This window comes from Erythrolamprus reginae, chromosome 6 (genome assembly GCF_031021105.1).
Source record: "Erythrolamprus reginae isolate rEryReg1 chromosome 6, rEryReg1.hap1, whole genome shotgun sequence".
NCBI classification, from domain to species: Eukaryota; Metazoa; Chordata; class Lepidosauria; order Squamata; family Dipsadidae; genus Erythrolamprus; species Erythrolamprus reginae.
The window spans coordinates 14875766-14891283 of record NC_091955.1 but is presented as its reverse complement, the minus strand read 5'-3'; the positions used below and the strand labels follow the sequence as shown (position 1 = coordinate 14891283).

General features: G+C 40.0%; 1 protein-coding gene across 5 annotated transcripts in view; it reads right to left on the bottom strand.

Annotated features, from left to right (window-relative positions):
* TTLL1 (TTL family tubulin polyglutamylase complex subunit L1) overlaps positions 1-15153 on the bottom strand; it is a 30612-nt gene extending 15459 nt beyond the window's left edge. For 2 of the 5 annotated variants that reach the window (XM_070755311.1, XM_070755313.1), the window contains exons 1-4: positions 15032-15153; positions 12417-12506; positions 9384-9500; positions 6870-7078 (exon numbers count right to left, since the gene is read on the bottom strand). In XM_070755311.1, coding sequence (XP_070611412.1) covers positions 6870-7078; positions 9384-9500; positions 12417-12493 — 403 coding nt within the window. In that variant the 5' untranslated portion in view covers positions 12494-12506; positions 15032-15153. Of the gene's footprint in view, positions 1-6869; positions 7079-9383; positions 9501-10844; positions 10910-12416; positions 12507-13181; positions 13283-15031 lie in introns of those variants that run through there. The other 3 variants (XM_070755312.1, XM_070755315.1, XM_070755314.1) reach the window with 3 other exon arrangements.
* Between the last annotated feature and the right edge of the window lie 365 nt (positions 15154-15518).

The window sequence follows — 15518 nt, the reverse complement described above, 5'->3', positions numbered from 1 at the left end:
CAATGTCGTCTGGCGGGCCCCAGGGGAAGAGCCTTCTCTGTGCTGGCCCCGGCCCTCTGGAATCAACTCCCTCTGGAGATTAGAACTGCTCCCACATTCCTTGTCTTCCGTAAACTACTTAAGACCCACCTATACCACCAGGCATGGGGGATTTGAGATATCTTTCCCCCAAGCGTATTATAATTTATGTTTGCTATGTATGTGCTGTTTGGTTTTTAACTATGATAGGGTTTTTAGTTTTTTAATATTAGATTTGTGCCAGTATAATATTGTTTTTATCGTTGTTGTGAGCCGCCCCGAGTCTTCGGAGAGGGGCGGCATACAAATCTAATAAATTGAATTGAATTGAATATTGTCCTATTGTCCAAATTTACCTGTACCTTGTTTATGTTTATATCAATACCTGCTATCTTGTACATGTTTTGACAAAGTAAACCAATAAAATAATCTAATAAATCTAATAAATAATAATAATAATAATAATTATTATTATTATTATTATTATATGAGAATCACTTTTTTTAATCTTAAAGGCCTCCCGTGAATCAAAGAACATGCATAAAATTTTGCATGTTTTGTCTTTTACTGATAACAGCTATAGTGTTTAAATCCTATCTGAGAAATTCTAATGAATAGTTACCACCTTTTTTGCCTTTCTTAATTTATATAATTCAAAGCATGAAAATATTATTCAGTCAGATTCTACGATTCTGTGTGAAGACGAGAACAACCCTAGGAATATGTGGTACTAAAGTAATGAATTAATTAATTGGTTGCCACTGAGTTGGGTGTGGTTGGCTGAATTTATATAGCTACTCATTCACTTGTATGTCACTCTTGGCGGCAGACATAGTTAAAATAAAAGCGAAGCAATCATTATAATGTATCTTGTTACAACAATTTTAAAACCATGATAACAGAGACAGAGGAGCACAGTCAGCTTATACCGACCGTTTCATGGGATCCACCCTTCCATGAGATCCCATGGCCTGATGGCAAGATCAAGTGCTTACTCTCTCAGATACTGCAAGATCGTTCCAATAATTTCTTTCTTTCTTTCTTCCTTCCTTCCTTCCTTCCTTAATTCCTTCCTTCCTTCCTTAATTCCTTCCTTCCTTCCTTCCTTCCTTCCTTAATTCCTTCCTTCCTTCCTTAATTCCTTCCTTCCTTCCTTAATTCCTTCCTTCCTTCCTTAATTCCTTCCTTCCTTCCTTAATTCCTTCCTTCCTTCCTTAATTCCTTCCTTCCTTCCTTAATTCCTTCCCTCCCTCCCTCCCTCCTTCCCTCCCTCCTATCCATCCTTTACATATGGAATTTTAAATTCCACTCGGTTCACAGGAGGTTTATTGGAGCAATCGTAATGGAATTTAAAGAATTTAGAGCTACCTTGGGAACATTATAAGAAATCTGCTAAGAAAAAAAGAATGGATGGCATGATTAAAAATGAGAAATAAGGGGTAGAAATAAAAGAGATTTTCGCGGGTTCGAACTTCGCGAATAGCCTATACCACGTTTTTTCAAAAAATATTAATTAAAAAATACTTCGCAGGGTTTTTTTCTATACCACGGTTTTTCCCGTCCGATGACGTCATACATCATCGCCAAACTAATAATTTTTGCAAATAAACAAAAAAAAAAACTCATTTATTAATAAATAATTATGTTTATAAATATCAGGATTACTAAGGGTCTTATTCAATGGTGAATACCAGTAATAATGGTGAGTAAATTGTTTTTAAGGGAATGGGAAATGGTAATTTAGGGGTTTAAAGTGTTACGGGATGGCTTGTGATACTGTCCATAGCCAAAAATGGTGTATTTTCTTCCGCATCTTTACTTCGCGGAAATTCGACTTTCGCGGGCGGTCTCGGAACGCATCCCCTGCGAAAATCGAGGGAACACTGTATATACTTTTATATAGTAAAATAAGAGCAATAATAAGAGAAAGCATGGGATAATTGAATAATGATAGACTGCAACTTTATATAAATATGCATTACTATTAGAAATATATAAGTTGATTGAAAATAATAACTATTTCTAATGCTATTAGTTTTATTTGTATTAGAATATATGACACCAGGTGCCATACTGTTCATGCATTGATATTTATTATTTATTTATTAATTCAACTTCTATGCCACCCACTTCCAATGTCACTCCAGGTGGATATGTTTGTAAAAAAATATATTAAAAAATACTTATTAAAAAAATGAAATTTGCTAAGAGATAAAGAGAAAAGGCTGCTTGAAGGGACCTTGGAAAAGAGATGGCATGGATGCAGATATATAAGATGTATTTTTTGCAATACTGTAATGGTGTATCAGTAAAGATAGTTAACTATGATAACCACAGGGAGATACCAACTTTAGGGGCCCTTGTCCCCTTTTCAAAATTTTGGACCAAACAGTTTCTCCATGGGTAATTCAATTTCATTTTTAAAAAGGGGTTCTATTAAAACTGTACATTTTCTAAAGATATGTACATCAAGCGACACTGTTCACCAATTCTTTTAATTAAGGATTTAATTAATGGCGAGTATTCTGAGCAGAGTCAGGTTACAAGCGATGTGCCACAAGGGTCTGTTCTGGGTCCTATTCTTTTTAATATGTTTGTGAGTGACATAGGGGAAGGTTTGGTAGGGAAGGTTTGCCTATTTGCCGATGACTCTAAAGTGTGCAATAGGGTTGATATTCCTGGAGGCGTCTGTAATATGGTAAATGATTTAGCTTTACTAGATAAATGGTCAGAGCAATGGAAACTGCAGTTTAATGTTTCCAAATGTAAAATAATGCACTTGGGGAAAAGGAATCCTCAATCTGAGTATTGTATTGGCAGTTCTGTGTTAGCAAATACTTCAAAAGAAAAGGATTTAGGGGTAGTGATTTCTGACAGTCTCAAAATGGGTGAACAGTGCAGTCAGGCGGTAGGGAAAGCAAGTAGGATGCTTGGCTGCATAGCTAGAGGTATAACAAGCAGGAAGAGGGAGATTATGATCCCGCTATATAGAATGCTGGTGAGACCACATTTGGAATACTGTGTTCGGTTCTGGAGACCTCACCTACAAAAAGATATTGACAAAATTGAACGGGTCCAAAGACGGGCTACAAGAATGGTGGAAGGTCTTAAGCATAAAACGTATCAGGAAAGACTTCATGAACTCAATCTGTATAGTCTGGAGGACAGAAGGAAAAGGGGGGACATGATCGAAACATTTAAATATATTAAAGGGTTAAATAAGGTCCAGGAGGGAAGTGTTTTTAATAGGAAAGTGAACACAAGAACAAGGGGACACAATCTGAAGTTAGTTGGGGGAAAGATCAAAAGCAACATGAGAAAATATTATTTTACTGAAAGAGTAGTAGATCCTTGGAACAAACTTCCAGCAGATGTGGTAGATAAATCCACAGTAAATGAATTTAAACATGCCTGGGATAAACATATATCCATCCTAAGATAAAATACAGAAAATAGTATAAGGGCAGACTAGATGGACCATGAGGTCTTTTTCTGCCGTCAGACTTCTATGTTTCTATGTTTCTAATGAGTGGCTAAAAATAGACTTGTTCCCATTTAAGATAAAGAAGTGAATCAAATCTCTGTGCATAATCATTTTGGTATTCTCTTAATTTATTTATTTTTATTTATTTATTGGATTTGTATGCCACCCCTCTCCGCAGTCTCGGGGCGGCTAACAACAACAATAAAACAGTATATAACAAAATCCAATACTAAAAACAGTTAAAAACCCATTATATAAAAACCAATCATACATACAGACATACCATGCATAAAATTGTAAAGGCCTAGGGGGAAAGACTATCTCAATTCCCCCATGCCTGGCGGCAGAGGTGGGTTTTAAGCAGCTTTCGAAAGGCAAGGAGGGTGGGGGCAATTCTAATCTCTGGGGGGAGTTGGTTCCAGAGGGCTGGGGCCGCCACAGAGAAGGCTCTTCCCCTGGGTCCCGCCAGCCGACATTGCTTAGTTGACGGGACACGGAGAAGACCCACTCTGTGGGACCTAACTGGTCGCTGGGATTCATGCAGCAGAAGGCGGTCCCTGAGGTAATCTGGTCTGGTGCCATGAAGGGCTTTATAGGTCATAACCAACACTTTGAATTGTGACTGGAAACTGATTGGCAGCCAATGCAGACTGCGGAGTGTTGGTGTAACATGGGCATATTTAGGGAAGCCCATGATTGCTCTCGCAGCTGCATTCTGTACGATCTGAAGTTTCCGAACACTTTTCAAAGGTAGCCCCATGTAGAGAGTGTTACAGTAGTTGAGCCTCGAGGTGATGAGGGCATGAGTGACTGTGAGCAGTGACTCCCGGTCCAAATAGGGTCGCAACTGCTTTTTCATACTTATACTATGAAACAAAGAACTACTATCAATTTCTCCTCCTTTTATGAAACATATTTGCTCATCAATCCCCATTCTTATACTTCTTTTTAAAGGTGAAGCCAGTTTTTTTTTTTAAAGATAAATCATTGTGTTTCTCAGGATTAGCCCACTAAGAAAATATTCTTTATGCCTAAATTTAGAAGTATCCAGCAGACCTTTGCTGAGTTTAAAAATCTAGTATCCAGCAGACCTTTGCTGAGTTTAAAAATCTAAGTAAAATAGAAGCTACTTAGCATGTGGTGGGGAGGCCACCAAGTAATCCTAGGGCTATAAGTTGGGAAAACAAAAACAAACAAACAATTACCCCAACCTCCATAATAAAAAACAGAAGACAACAGCAAGTTGTTGTAGCGCATACATAAAGTCAGAAGAAGCTGCGCTCATGAAGTCACTACAAGTCAAACTTTTACATCGGCACCAGCAAATTATAGCTAAACTTTTGCCCTGAAAATAAGATTACAAATCAGGTTCTGATCATGACTTGTGTCCTGATTTCCAGGAAAAGAAAAACTGTATCTTGTCCAGAAGGGACATCATCAGGGGCCAAAGTCTTAGGCTGGACTACGGAGGCAGCAATGGAAAACCTTTTCTCCTCTTTGATTAATTTATTTTTACCTTTTATTTTATTTGTCAAACATGTATGAGATAACAGGTGTAAGTATAACTGTTCTGCCTGCGTGTCCCAACCGCCCGTAATTACAGGGTAATTAGTCCAGAAAGACACACACCCCATGATAGAAGGAAAACCAAAAGTCTTTATCAACAGAAAAGCAGAAAAAACTCCTTTTAAATGTCAAAGGGATTTTCTGGTACACACAAGGCACAGGTTAAATGCAATCCAATTTCTCACCCAATAACTGGGAAATTGAGTCCAAATTCTAAAGTTTAGAAAGTCCACACACAGTCTTGAACAGGGAAACAGCAAAACCACGATCTTGACGAACTATGAATCAGATAAACTTCCACAAGGCTAAACCAGCACGCTGTTCTTTTTATCTGTACAGCAGCCCCACCCAACCACAGATAGCCTCACTTATCTCCTGTAATAATCCTTCAGTTGTTCTCTCCTATGCATCACTCTACGCATGCGTGGCTGTGTCATAAGTTCTTGTTTAGAATCCAGGGATGATAAGGATGATTGATCTCCTCCTGGGCTGTCTGCCAAACTCCCCCCTTCCCTGCTACTCATGCTTCCTTCGTCAGAGGAGACTTCGTCGGGAGATTCTATCGGGAGCAAAACAGACCTGTGGCACGTGGATGTTTCCCCCACCTCCACCTCCACATTCCTTGGGGCAGGAGCTGGGCCAGAGCCAACCACAACAATAACATGGTAATGAATACAGGAAATGAGTACTAAGAAATGGGGACAGTAGGACAGGGACAGTAGGCACAGTAGGTGCGTTTATGCACGCCCCTTACAGACCTCTTAGGAATGGGGTGAGGTCCACGGTAGACAGTTTGAGGTTAAAGTTTTGGGGGTTTGAGAATGTAACAACAGAGTCAGGTAGTGCATTCCAGGCATTGAGTCCTATTTTCTGAAATCAAGTTTGGAGTAGTTTACTATATTATTATTGCGGTTGAAGCTGAAGTAGTCACGGAGAGGTAGGACATTGTAGCAGACAATTTTGTGTGCAATGCATAGGTTGGACCATAGGCGGCGTAGTTCTAGGTTGTCCAAGCCAAATTTCAAGCCTGGTGGCATAAGGTATTCTATTGTGAGCAGAGGAGTGGGGTACCCTTCTCGTGAAATACCTCTGGACCTGCTCAATTGTGGGTTTTTTCTCAATTTTGCCAAAATGTTGCTCCGTAAAAGTGTGCCCATGAAATTGAGTTGAGTAAAACCTAAATAAAACTTTTAAGCAGATGTGCATAAGTGCACCAGTGTGCCTTCTATCCCCTGTCCTTTTTTACTAGTATCATGTACAGTGTTCCCTCGATTTTCGCAGGGGATGCGTTCCGAGACCGCCCGCGAAAGTTGAATTTCCGCGAAGTAGAGATGCGGAAGTAAATACACTATTTTTGGCTATGAACAGTATCACAAACCTTCCCTTAACACTTTAAACCCCCGAATTGCAATTTCCCATTCCCTTAGCAACCATTTAGATTATTACTATTATTAGTTTATTTATTAAAGTTTATTTTTTAAAATATTTACTAAAGGCAGATGAAAGTTTGGCGATGACATATGACGTCATTGGGCGAGAAAAACCGTGGTATAGGGAAAAAACCTGCGAAGTATTTTTTTAATTAATATTTTTGAAAAAACATGGTATAGACTTTTTGCAAAGTTTGAACCCGTGAAAATCGAGGGAACACTGTATATGAATACTGTATTATTATATCTTTATATGCCACCAATACGTACTTGAAAAAAACCAACAAATAAATAAATGTAAGGATGAAGTTTTAACATACCTGGTATTCAAAGTTATACACAAATAATTCTAATTACCTAAACCAACTCACCTAAATAAAGATATTTTCCATTTTCATCCTTTTCTGCAAGGGGACTACCTTCTTTTTCCAATTCTTTTCTGTACCTTTTAATATTTTTCACCATCAAGTCCTTCCGGGTCAGCTCGTAATGGTTAGGAAAATGATTGACAATCTGGTCGTCAGACAGACGATAACCAGTTTCTACACTGAAAACATTCCGAATAGTTTGTACGCTCATCCTGTAAAGACAACGAAGGTTATTACTCAGGATGCTTCCAAAGACTGTTTCAGACAAGTTAGGCATCTTGTGTGTTATTAGTACTTTTTCATCCTTAAAAAAATTACAACAATAAAAGCTATCTAGTCACAGTGAAAAAATTAAGACTGCTGTACAATATCTCTTGACTGATATGCAAGTTCCATAAGTCATGAAACATCTTGGATCATCACTGAAACAGTTAAATCTGCAATTGAAATAAAATACTTTTTGTCATGGGTTCAATCTGTTTAGCAAAAAGAAACTGAAAAATTTAAAAGGCATAAACTGTTTCAACCCTTCCCTGCAACGACATCTCTGATAATCTTCCACATTTATTTTGATTATAGCACAAATACAGACAATATTAGCTATCTGGATGTAATTCTACCTCTGAGGAATCAAGGACACGAATCACAAGGCACAATGTTCTCTTTGAAGCACAGAGAACATAAGAAACCATAAGGGAATTTTAGGAATTTAATCTGATTTTGTGAGCATGATCAGTTGTGGGGAAAATAGTGCTTGTCAATAGAATGAGTGAATGAATAAGCTTTCAATAAAACAGGACTTTTATCAAATGAAATGAAATAAAATAATAAAATGGAGCCAAGGTGGCGCAGCAGGTAGAGTGCTGTACTGCAGGCCACTGAAGCTGACTTGTAGATCTGAAGGTCAGCGGTTCAACTCTCATCACCGGCTCAAGGTTGACTCAGCCTTCCATCCTTCCGAGGTGGGTAAAATGAGGACCCGGATTGTGGGGGCAATAGGCTGGCTCTGTTAAAAAGTGCTATTGCTAACATGGTGTAAGCCGCCCTGAGTCTAAGGAGAAGGGCGGCATAAAAATTGAATGAATGAATGAATAAAATAAAATAAAATAAAATATAAAATAAAATAAATAAGGGTTAACCTACTTATCAAAGCATCAAACCAAGGCATTGGTTTGGTTCTGCAACCCAACAAGACCGACACGGACGTCACATTTTAAATTTTACATTGTTTTTTTTTCCTTAATTTTTTTTTAAAAAAGAAATAAAATAAAAACAGCTATTTAATTTTTAGGATTTTAATTTTTTTAAAAAACAAACCATTTCAAAAAACAATAACCCCAAAGTCATGGAAAGAGACTGACATTGTAGTGACTTGCAAAATGTTATTTGTTTCAGCTTATACTGACGGAACAACCAAACTATGTAGGTACCAAATGTCAATTCTGCGGAACAACAATAATAATAATAATTCTATGAATTACTAGAAGAAAAAATTAAGACTTAAGTCCCAGATTATCTCAGGGACCGCCTTCTGCCGCACGAATCCCAGCTGCCAGTTAGGTCCCACAGAGTGGGTCTTCTCCGGGTCCCGTCAACTAAACAATGCCACTTGGCGGGACCCAGGGGAAGAGCCTTCTCTGTGGCGGCCCCGGCCCTCTGGAACCAACTCCCCCCAGAGATTGGAATTGCCCGCACCTTCCTTGCCTTTCGTAAGCTACTTAAAACCCACCTCTGCCACCAGGCATGGGGGAATTAAGACTTCTTCTCCCCCTAGACCGTTACAACTGTATACATGGTATGTTTGTATGTATGTTTGGTTTTTATATATTAAGGGGTTTTAATTTGCTTTTAGTATTGGATTTTATTGTATATTGTTCATGATTGTTGTTAGCCGCCCCGAGTTTTCGGAGAGGGGCGGCATATAAATCCAATAAAACTTGAAACTTGAAACTTGAAAAATAAAGGTGTCACGGTTCCAGGTAGCATCCAAACTAAATCGGAGTCCAAGCCAAAGTACTCCTCAAAATTCCAATTTATTGCCGGAGCCATCCTGGCACCTACACTGGGAGACATAAATCTGAGTTTCCCACCCAGTTGAAAGTTCACATCCCTTGTCCTCCACCCTCAAACTCGTCCGTGTTGCCCACTCAGATTGTGCCAGCGTGGCAAGTCCTTCCTCCGCTTCCGCCCAGGTGGGTGGGCACAGGATGGCCTTGAACCACTCAAAAGAATGCTTTGTGGCATTTTGAACAAATTTCCTAAACATTGGGAGAGGGGAGATTTAATTGCATTTCCTTCAACACTGCAAACAATTGTTGAACACCCATAATGTGACATGACATAGGGGAGGCCTGGCCACTTTGAATCGGACTAGTCCTGAGAAGGTCCAACATAACTTCAAACAGTTGCTAAAGCGACTAGTCATAAGTCAAGAACTATCTGCATTACTCAATCACCTTTAAGAGTTGTGTACTTAATACTGTACTCCATAATATGTATTTTAAAAGGTTTGCTTACCAGTAGAAGTTCCAATCTTCATTTTCAGACACTGGGATCCACCCTCGCTTTTCAAAATTGTTTATTAATACAGATTTTTCTATGTCAGTCACCCACTTTACTTTTCCTGCCATTATCCTAAAAAAAAAAATCAAATTGATTGGCTTTACTCATTTTTTAAAAGTATAGTTTGTAATATTTATTCATTTGAATGTTTTAACTGAGAAGCTGTGGGACAAATAAGAATGATTGCATAAGATCATATAACATTAGTTATATGTATTTGTATCTATATTTTGTAACTTTTAATATTGTATATGTAATTACACAATTATAAATTGTATACACACAAAACGGACAGAGAGATATACATTTATACCAATAAATGTTACATATAATTACACAATTATAAATTGTATGCACACAACGTACAGAGAGATATACATTCATACCAATTTCAGTAATTTAACTATGACAATATACTGTATATAAGCAGACCTTGTTTACTGTTCTGCCAGGCTCTATGGTATGAGTCTCCCGAAAATTCAAGGGTACAAATTTCAGACACACACACACACACACTTGAAAGTCCAAAAACTATGTTCTTTATCACAAACATTCAAAAGAAACAAAGCACCCTTTTTGTATTTCAAAGAACACTCCTCCCAAAACAACCTGGGAGTCTGTGCAATCCCCTTAATCAGTCCTTAAGTACTGTACTTAGCTAGCAGCTGTGAAGGAACATCACAGCCCTCCTTCTTCCACGAAGTGAAACACACACACTTTGCTCTGCTTTGGTTTCAAAGTCGTGAAAAACCAACAAAGTCTGGAAACAGCAAGGCACGGTCCTGAAGAAACAACGATCAGATAATCTTCCACAACAACCAAGCCAGCACGCTGCTATTTATATCAGCAGCTCTAATTACTGGAGCCCCACCCAAACACAGGTGGCCTCTCTTATCTCCTGTAATATTTCCTCAATTGGACTCTTCTATGCATAAGTCTGCGCCTGCGTGGGTCTAACACCTCCTCATCCGAATCAACCGAAGATAATGGAGATTGGCTTCCTGGGCTGTGTGCCAAGCCCCCCTCTTCCAAGTCACCCCCACCTTCTTCTTCTTCGTCCGAGGAAACTGCACTACCTGACTCTGTCGGCAATAAAACAGGCCTATGACATGATGTTTCCCCTGCATCCACCTCCACATTCCTTGGGGCAGGAGCTGGGCCAGAGCCAACCACAACATTTACCAACCAGTTTTTCTTTGCTTTACAGACCTGCAGCTGTCATAATGGTGACCGGTTGTAAAATTACTCTTTCTTCATTGTTATAACCACAAATAGTAACTAGGAAAGGACTAACAGCCCTATGGAAAAGTTCATGTTAAATATAATACGAATTCATCTCATTTCCACAAGGAGCATTTAAAGAGAGAGTAAAAACAGAGGAAACTAGACAGTTGGAAATCATTGTTGCCTGGGAACCCCTCTTGTACCACCCCCATCTCACCACCGATGAACCATAATGGTCACCCAGATGAGCCCCACTTGGAAAAATATTTCAGAGCTTCTGGAGTATGGGGGAATTACTGGAGGACTGGAAAAGAGCTGATGCAGTTTCACTCTTCAAAAAGGGGGGGAAATGGATTAAGGAAAGTATATAGATTAGATTAGATTAGATTTATTGGATTTATATGCCGCCCCTCTCTGCAGACTCGGGGCGGCTCACAACAATGGCAAAAACAGTACATAGTGACAAATCTAATATTTGCCAATCTAATTACAGTTTTAGGTTAAAAAATTCATAAAAGCAACCCCAATATATATAAAAAAACCAAACACACAATCCATCAAACACCAAAACAACATGGGAGATGTTTCAATTCCCCCATGCCTGACGGCAGAGGTGGGTTTTAAGGAGTTTACGAAAGGCAAGGAGGGTGGGGGCAATCCTAATCTCAGGGGGGAGCTGGTTCCAGAGGGTCGGAGCCACCACAGAGAAGGCTCTTCCCCTGGGTCCCACCAGACAACATTGTTTAGTCGACGGGACCTGGAGAAGGCCAACTCTGTGGGACCTAACCGGTCGCTGGGATTCGTGCGGCAGAAGGCGGTCCCGAAGATATTCTGGTCCGGTGCCATGAAGGGCTTTATAGGTCATAACCAACACTTTGAATTGTGACCGGAAACTGATCGGCAACCAATGCAGACTGCGGAGTGTTGGAGTAATATGGGCATACTTAGAGAAGCCTATAATTGCTCTCGCAGCTGCATTCTACCTACTACCGCACGAATCCCAGCGGCCGATAAGGTCCCACAGAGTTGGCCTTCTCCGGGTCCCGTCGACTAAACAATGTCGTCTGGCGGGCCCCAGGGGAAGAGCCTTCTCTGTGGCGGCCCCGGCCCTCTGGAATCAACTCCCCCCGGAGATTAGAACTGCTCCCACCCTCCTCGTCTTCCGTAAACTACTTAAGACCCATCTATACCGCCAGGCATGGGGGATTTGAGACACCTTTCCCCCAAGCTTATTATAATTTATGTTTGGTATGTATGTGCTGTTTGGTTTTTAATTGATAGGGTTTTTAGTTTTTTCTTAATATTAGATTTGTGCCTGTACAATATTGTTTTATCGCTTGTTGTGAGCCGCCCCCAGTCTTTGGAGAGGGGCGGCATACAAATCTAATAAATTATTATTATTATTATTATTATTATTATTATTATTATTATTATTCTGCACATCTGAAGTATAGCAATCAGGCTAACATCAATACCTGGGAATATCCTGGGAAAGATAATAAAGCAACGGATTTATCTTAGAAACAAGTAAAGCCATTACTACAAGCCAATATGGGTTTGTCAAAAACAGATCATGCCAGGCAAACAGTATTGCCTTCTTTGACAAAATGACTAGATTAGTGAATCAGGGAAATGCACCCGACATAGTTTACTTAGACTTCGATAAGGCATTTGACAAAGTAGACTACAGCATACTGTTGATAAGATAGAACAATGTGGATTAGACAGTGATGGATTTGCAGTTGGCTGACCAGCCACACTTACGGTGTAGTCTTCAATGGAACTACATCTATATGGAGGGAAGTATGCAGTGAGGTCTTGGGCCCAGTATTCTTCAACATTTTCAAAAATGATCTGGATGAGGAGAGAGAAGGGAACTGATCAGATTTGCAGACGACACCAAGCTGGGGGAATTGCTAACACTTTGGAAGATAAAGTCAAGATTCAAAAGAATCTTGACAGACTTGAACACTGAGCTCTGTCCCAGTGTTTCCCAACCTTGGCCACTTGAAGATATTTGGACTTCAACTCCCAGAATTCCCCAGCCAGCATTTGCTGGCTGGGGAATTCTGGGAGTTGAAGTCCAAATATCTTCAAGTGGCCAAGGTTGGGAAACACTGCTCTATCCAACAAAATGCAATTCTATGGTGAGGAAAGTAAGGTCCTGCACTTAGGCAAGAAAAACCAAATGCAGAGATATAGAATAAGTGGCACTTGGCTTAACAGTAGTAATTGTGAGAGGGATCTAGATATCCTAGTAGGCCACCACTTAAGTATGAGCCAGCAATGTGCTGAAGAAGCCAAAAAGTCAATACAGTCGTAGGCCACCTCATCAGAAGTATAGTAGCAAGAACATGATAAATTATAGTGTCCCTTTATAATGCATTAGTAGTTCACACTTGAAGTATTGCATCAAGTTCTGGTTAGTATGATACAAAAAGATGCTGAGATCGTAGAAAGAGTGCAGAGAAGAGCAACAAAGAGTCTAGAAGCTAAGCCATACAATGAATGGTTGCAGAAACTAGGTACCTCTAGTTTAACGAACAGAAGGTTTACAGGTGACATAGCTGTCTTCAAATACTTGAGGGGCTCCCAGAGGGAAGAGTGGGTCAACTTATTCTTCAAAGCAGCTAAGAGTAGGACAAGAAGTAACAGGTTGAAGTTTGCTAAAGAGAGATCCAACCTTCCCTACCCCACCGTCATACACACTTTTCCACCTCTGCACATGCGCAGAGGATTCAAAAATTGTGACATCTGGGCAAGTAGGAGGAACCTCACACTGCTACCACTACTGGTTCTCCAAACCACTAGCAGCCACTGCTACCTGTATACCCAAACCGATCAAACTGGTAGCATTTCACCTGTGGATCCAACCTGTTAGTGAGAACAATTGATCAATGGTTTTAAGAAGAGCCTGGGCAGCCATTGGTCTGGAATGGAATAGGATCTGCTGTTTGAGCAGAGGATTGAACTAGGAGACCTGCAAAGTCCCTTCCCACCTAGTACAGAGATGAACAACAAAGATAATTAGGGAATGGGAGGCTAAAACATATAAAGAGTCGTTGGTGCAATTGGATATGTCTAGTTTAATGAAAAGAAGGACTGTGGGGGTGACATGATAGCAGTGTTACAACATCTCAAGACCTGCCACAAAGAGAGGGAGTCAAAAAATGTTCCCAAACACCCGAGGACAAGACAAGAAGCAATGGGTGGAAACCAATCATGGAGAGAAGCAACTTAGAACTAAGAATAAATTTCCTGATGGTGAGAACAATTAATCAGTGGGACAACTTGCCTCCAGAAGTTCTCAATGCTCCAACCCTGAAGGTTTTCAAGAAGAGATTGGACAATCATTTGTCTTAAATGATATTCTATTTATTCTATTTCTATTCCATTTATTAATCTATTCTATTCTATTCTATATGGCATAGGGTTTCCTGCCTAAGTAGGGGGTTGGACTTGAAGACCTCCAAGGTCCCTTCCAACTCTGTTATTCTCTTGTTCTGTGTTGTTATTCTATCTGAAAGCCGCCAGAACTAGAAGAGAGAACATAGTGCAGAAACCTCTCCTAAATCACCCCTGACAGCACAGTTCCTCAGTTGGGACCCCAATCACAACTAACACCCAGAAAGGCTCTCGCCCTTGGAGTAGCATTTCTCTAGGTAGGGAATTCTGGAAGTTGGTCCATATATCTACATCTAATTTTTTTTTTTTTAATTTTTAATAGGACAATACAAAATACAGACACAAAACATATACTGCTCAAAAAAATAATAAAGGGGAACACTCAAATAACACATCCTAGATCCGAATGAATGAAATAGTCTCATGGAATACTGTACTTTGTTTTCTACAAAGTTGAATGTGCACAACAGCATGTGAAATTGATTGTCAACCAGCGTTGCTTCCTAAGTGGACAGTTTGATTTCACAGAAGTTTGATTTACTTGGAGTTATATTGTGTTGTTTAAGTGCTCCCTTTGTTTTGAGCAGCATACATACACACGCACGGACACATACACATTCATATACTGTATACTATACATACACACATGCACGCATTTTGTCTTTGGCTCTTGGCTGTCTTCCCCGAGTATATATATATTACAAAGGGTTTGCTTTTATTGCATATAAACGAAGTCCTGTTATCAGTGGTCTCCAAACTCGTCCATTTTAAGACTTGTGGACTTCAACTCCCAGAATTCCCCAGGCAGCAAAGCTGGCTGAGGAATTCTGGGAATTGAAGTCCCCAAGTCTTAAAGTGGGCGAGTTTGGAGACCTCTGTTCCGTTATGCCCTTCATCGCTTTGAGGTTAAGGAGAAAATCCTCCCCCTCCGCGCTCCAAGTCGGCCTCCTCCCCCAAGAGGGGCTCGTGCTCACCGTCCCTAACGGGAGAAGCGACGCCCCGCTCTTTATCTTCGCGGTCTCGACTCCTGCCTGGGCCGGGCAGCGCTTCCGGAACGTTACCGGACAACCGGGACGCCGTGCGTCCCCTTCCGGCTTTGGGAGCGCCCTCTGCCGGGCCGAGCGAGAGGATGCAAAAAACGGCCCTCTGCTGGAATCTCTGCGAATCGCCCATTTCTCCTTTGATGCAAAATGATGCGAAGTTTAAAGCCTCTTCGTACAATTGTATGGGAGAGATCCCAATTAAATATAAGAGTTCCTAAAGTAATACTTTCTATTGTTATACTTTTTATTAAACTTTTGTTAAATTTTACAAAAACTATAAAATACAAATGAAAATATAATGGAAGAGTGAAAAGAGAGAGAGAAATGTAAAGGGGGAAAAACATTAACTTCTGTCTCTTCACTGCAATAAACTAAAAAGTTAACATTATAGCCGCAACATTCACTTTTGCAAATTTAA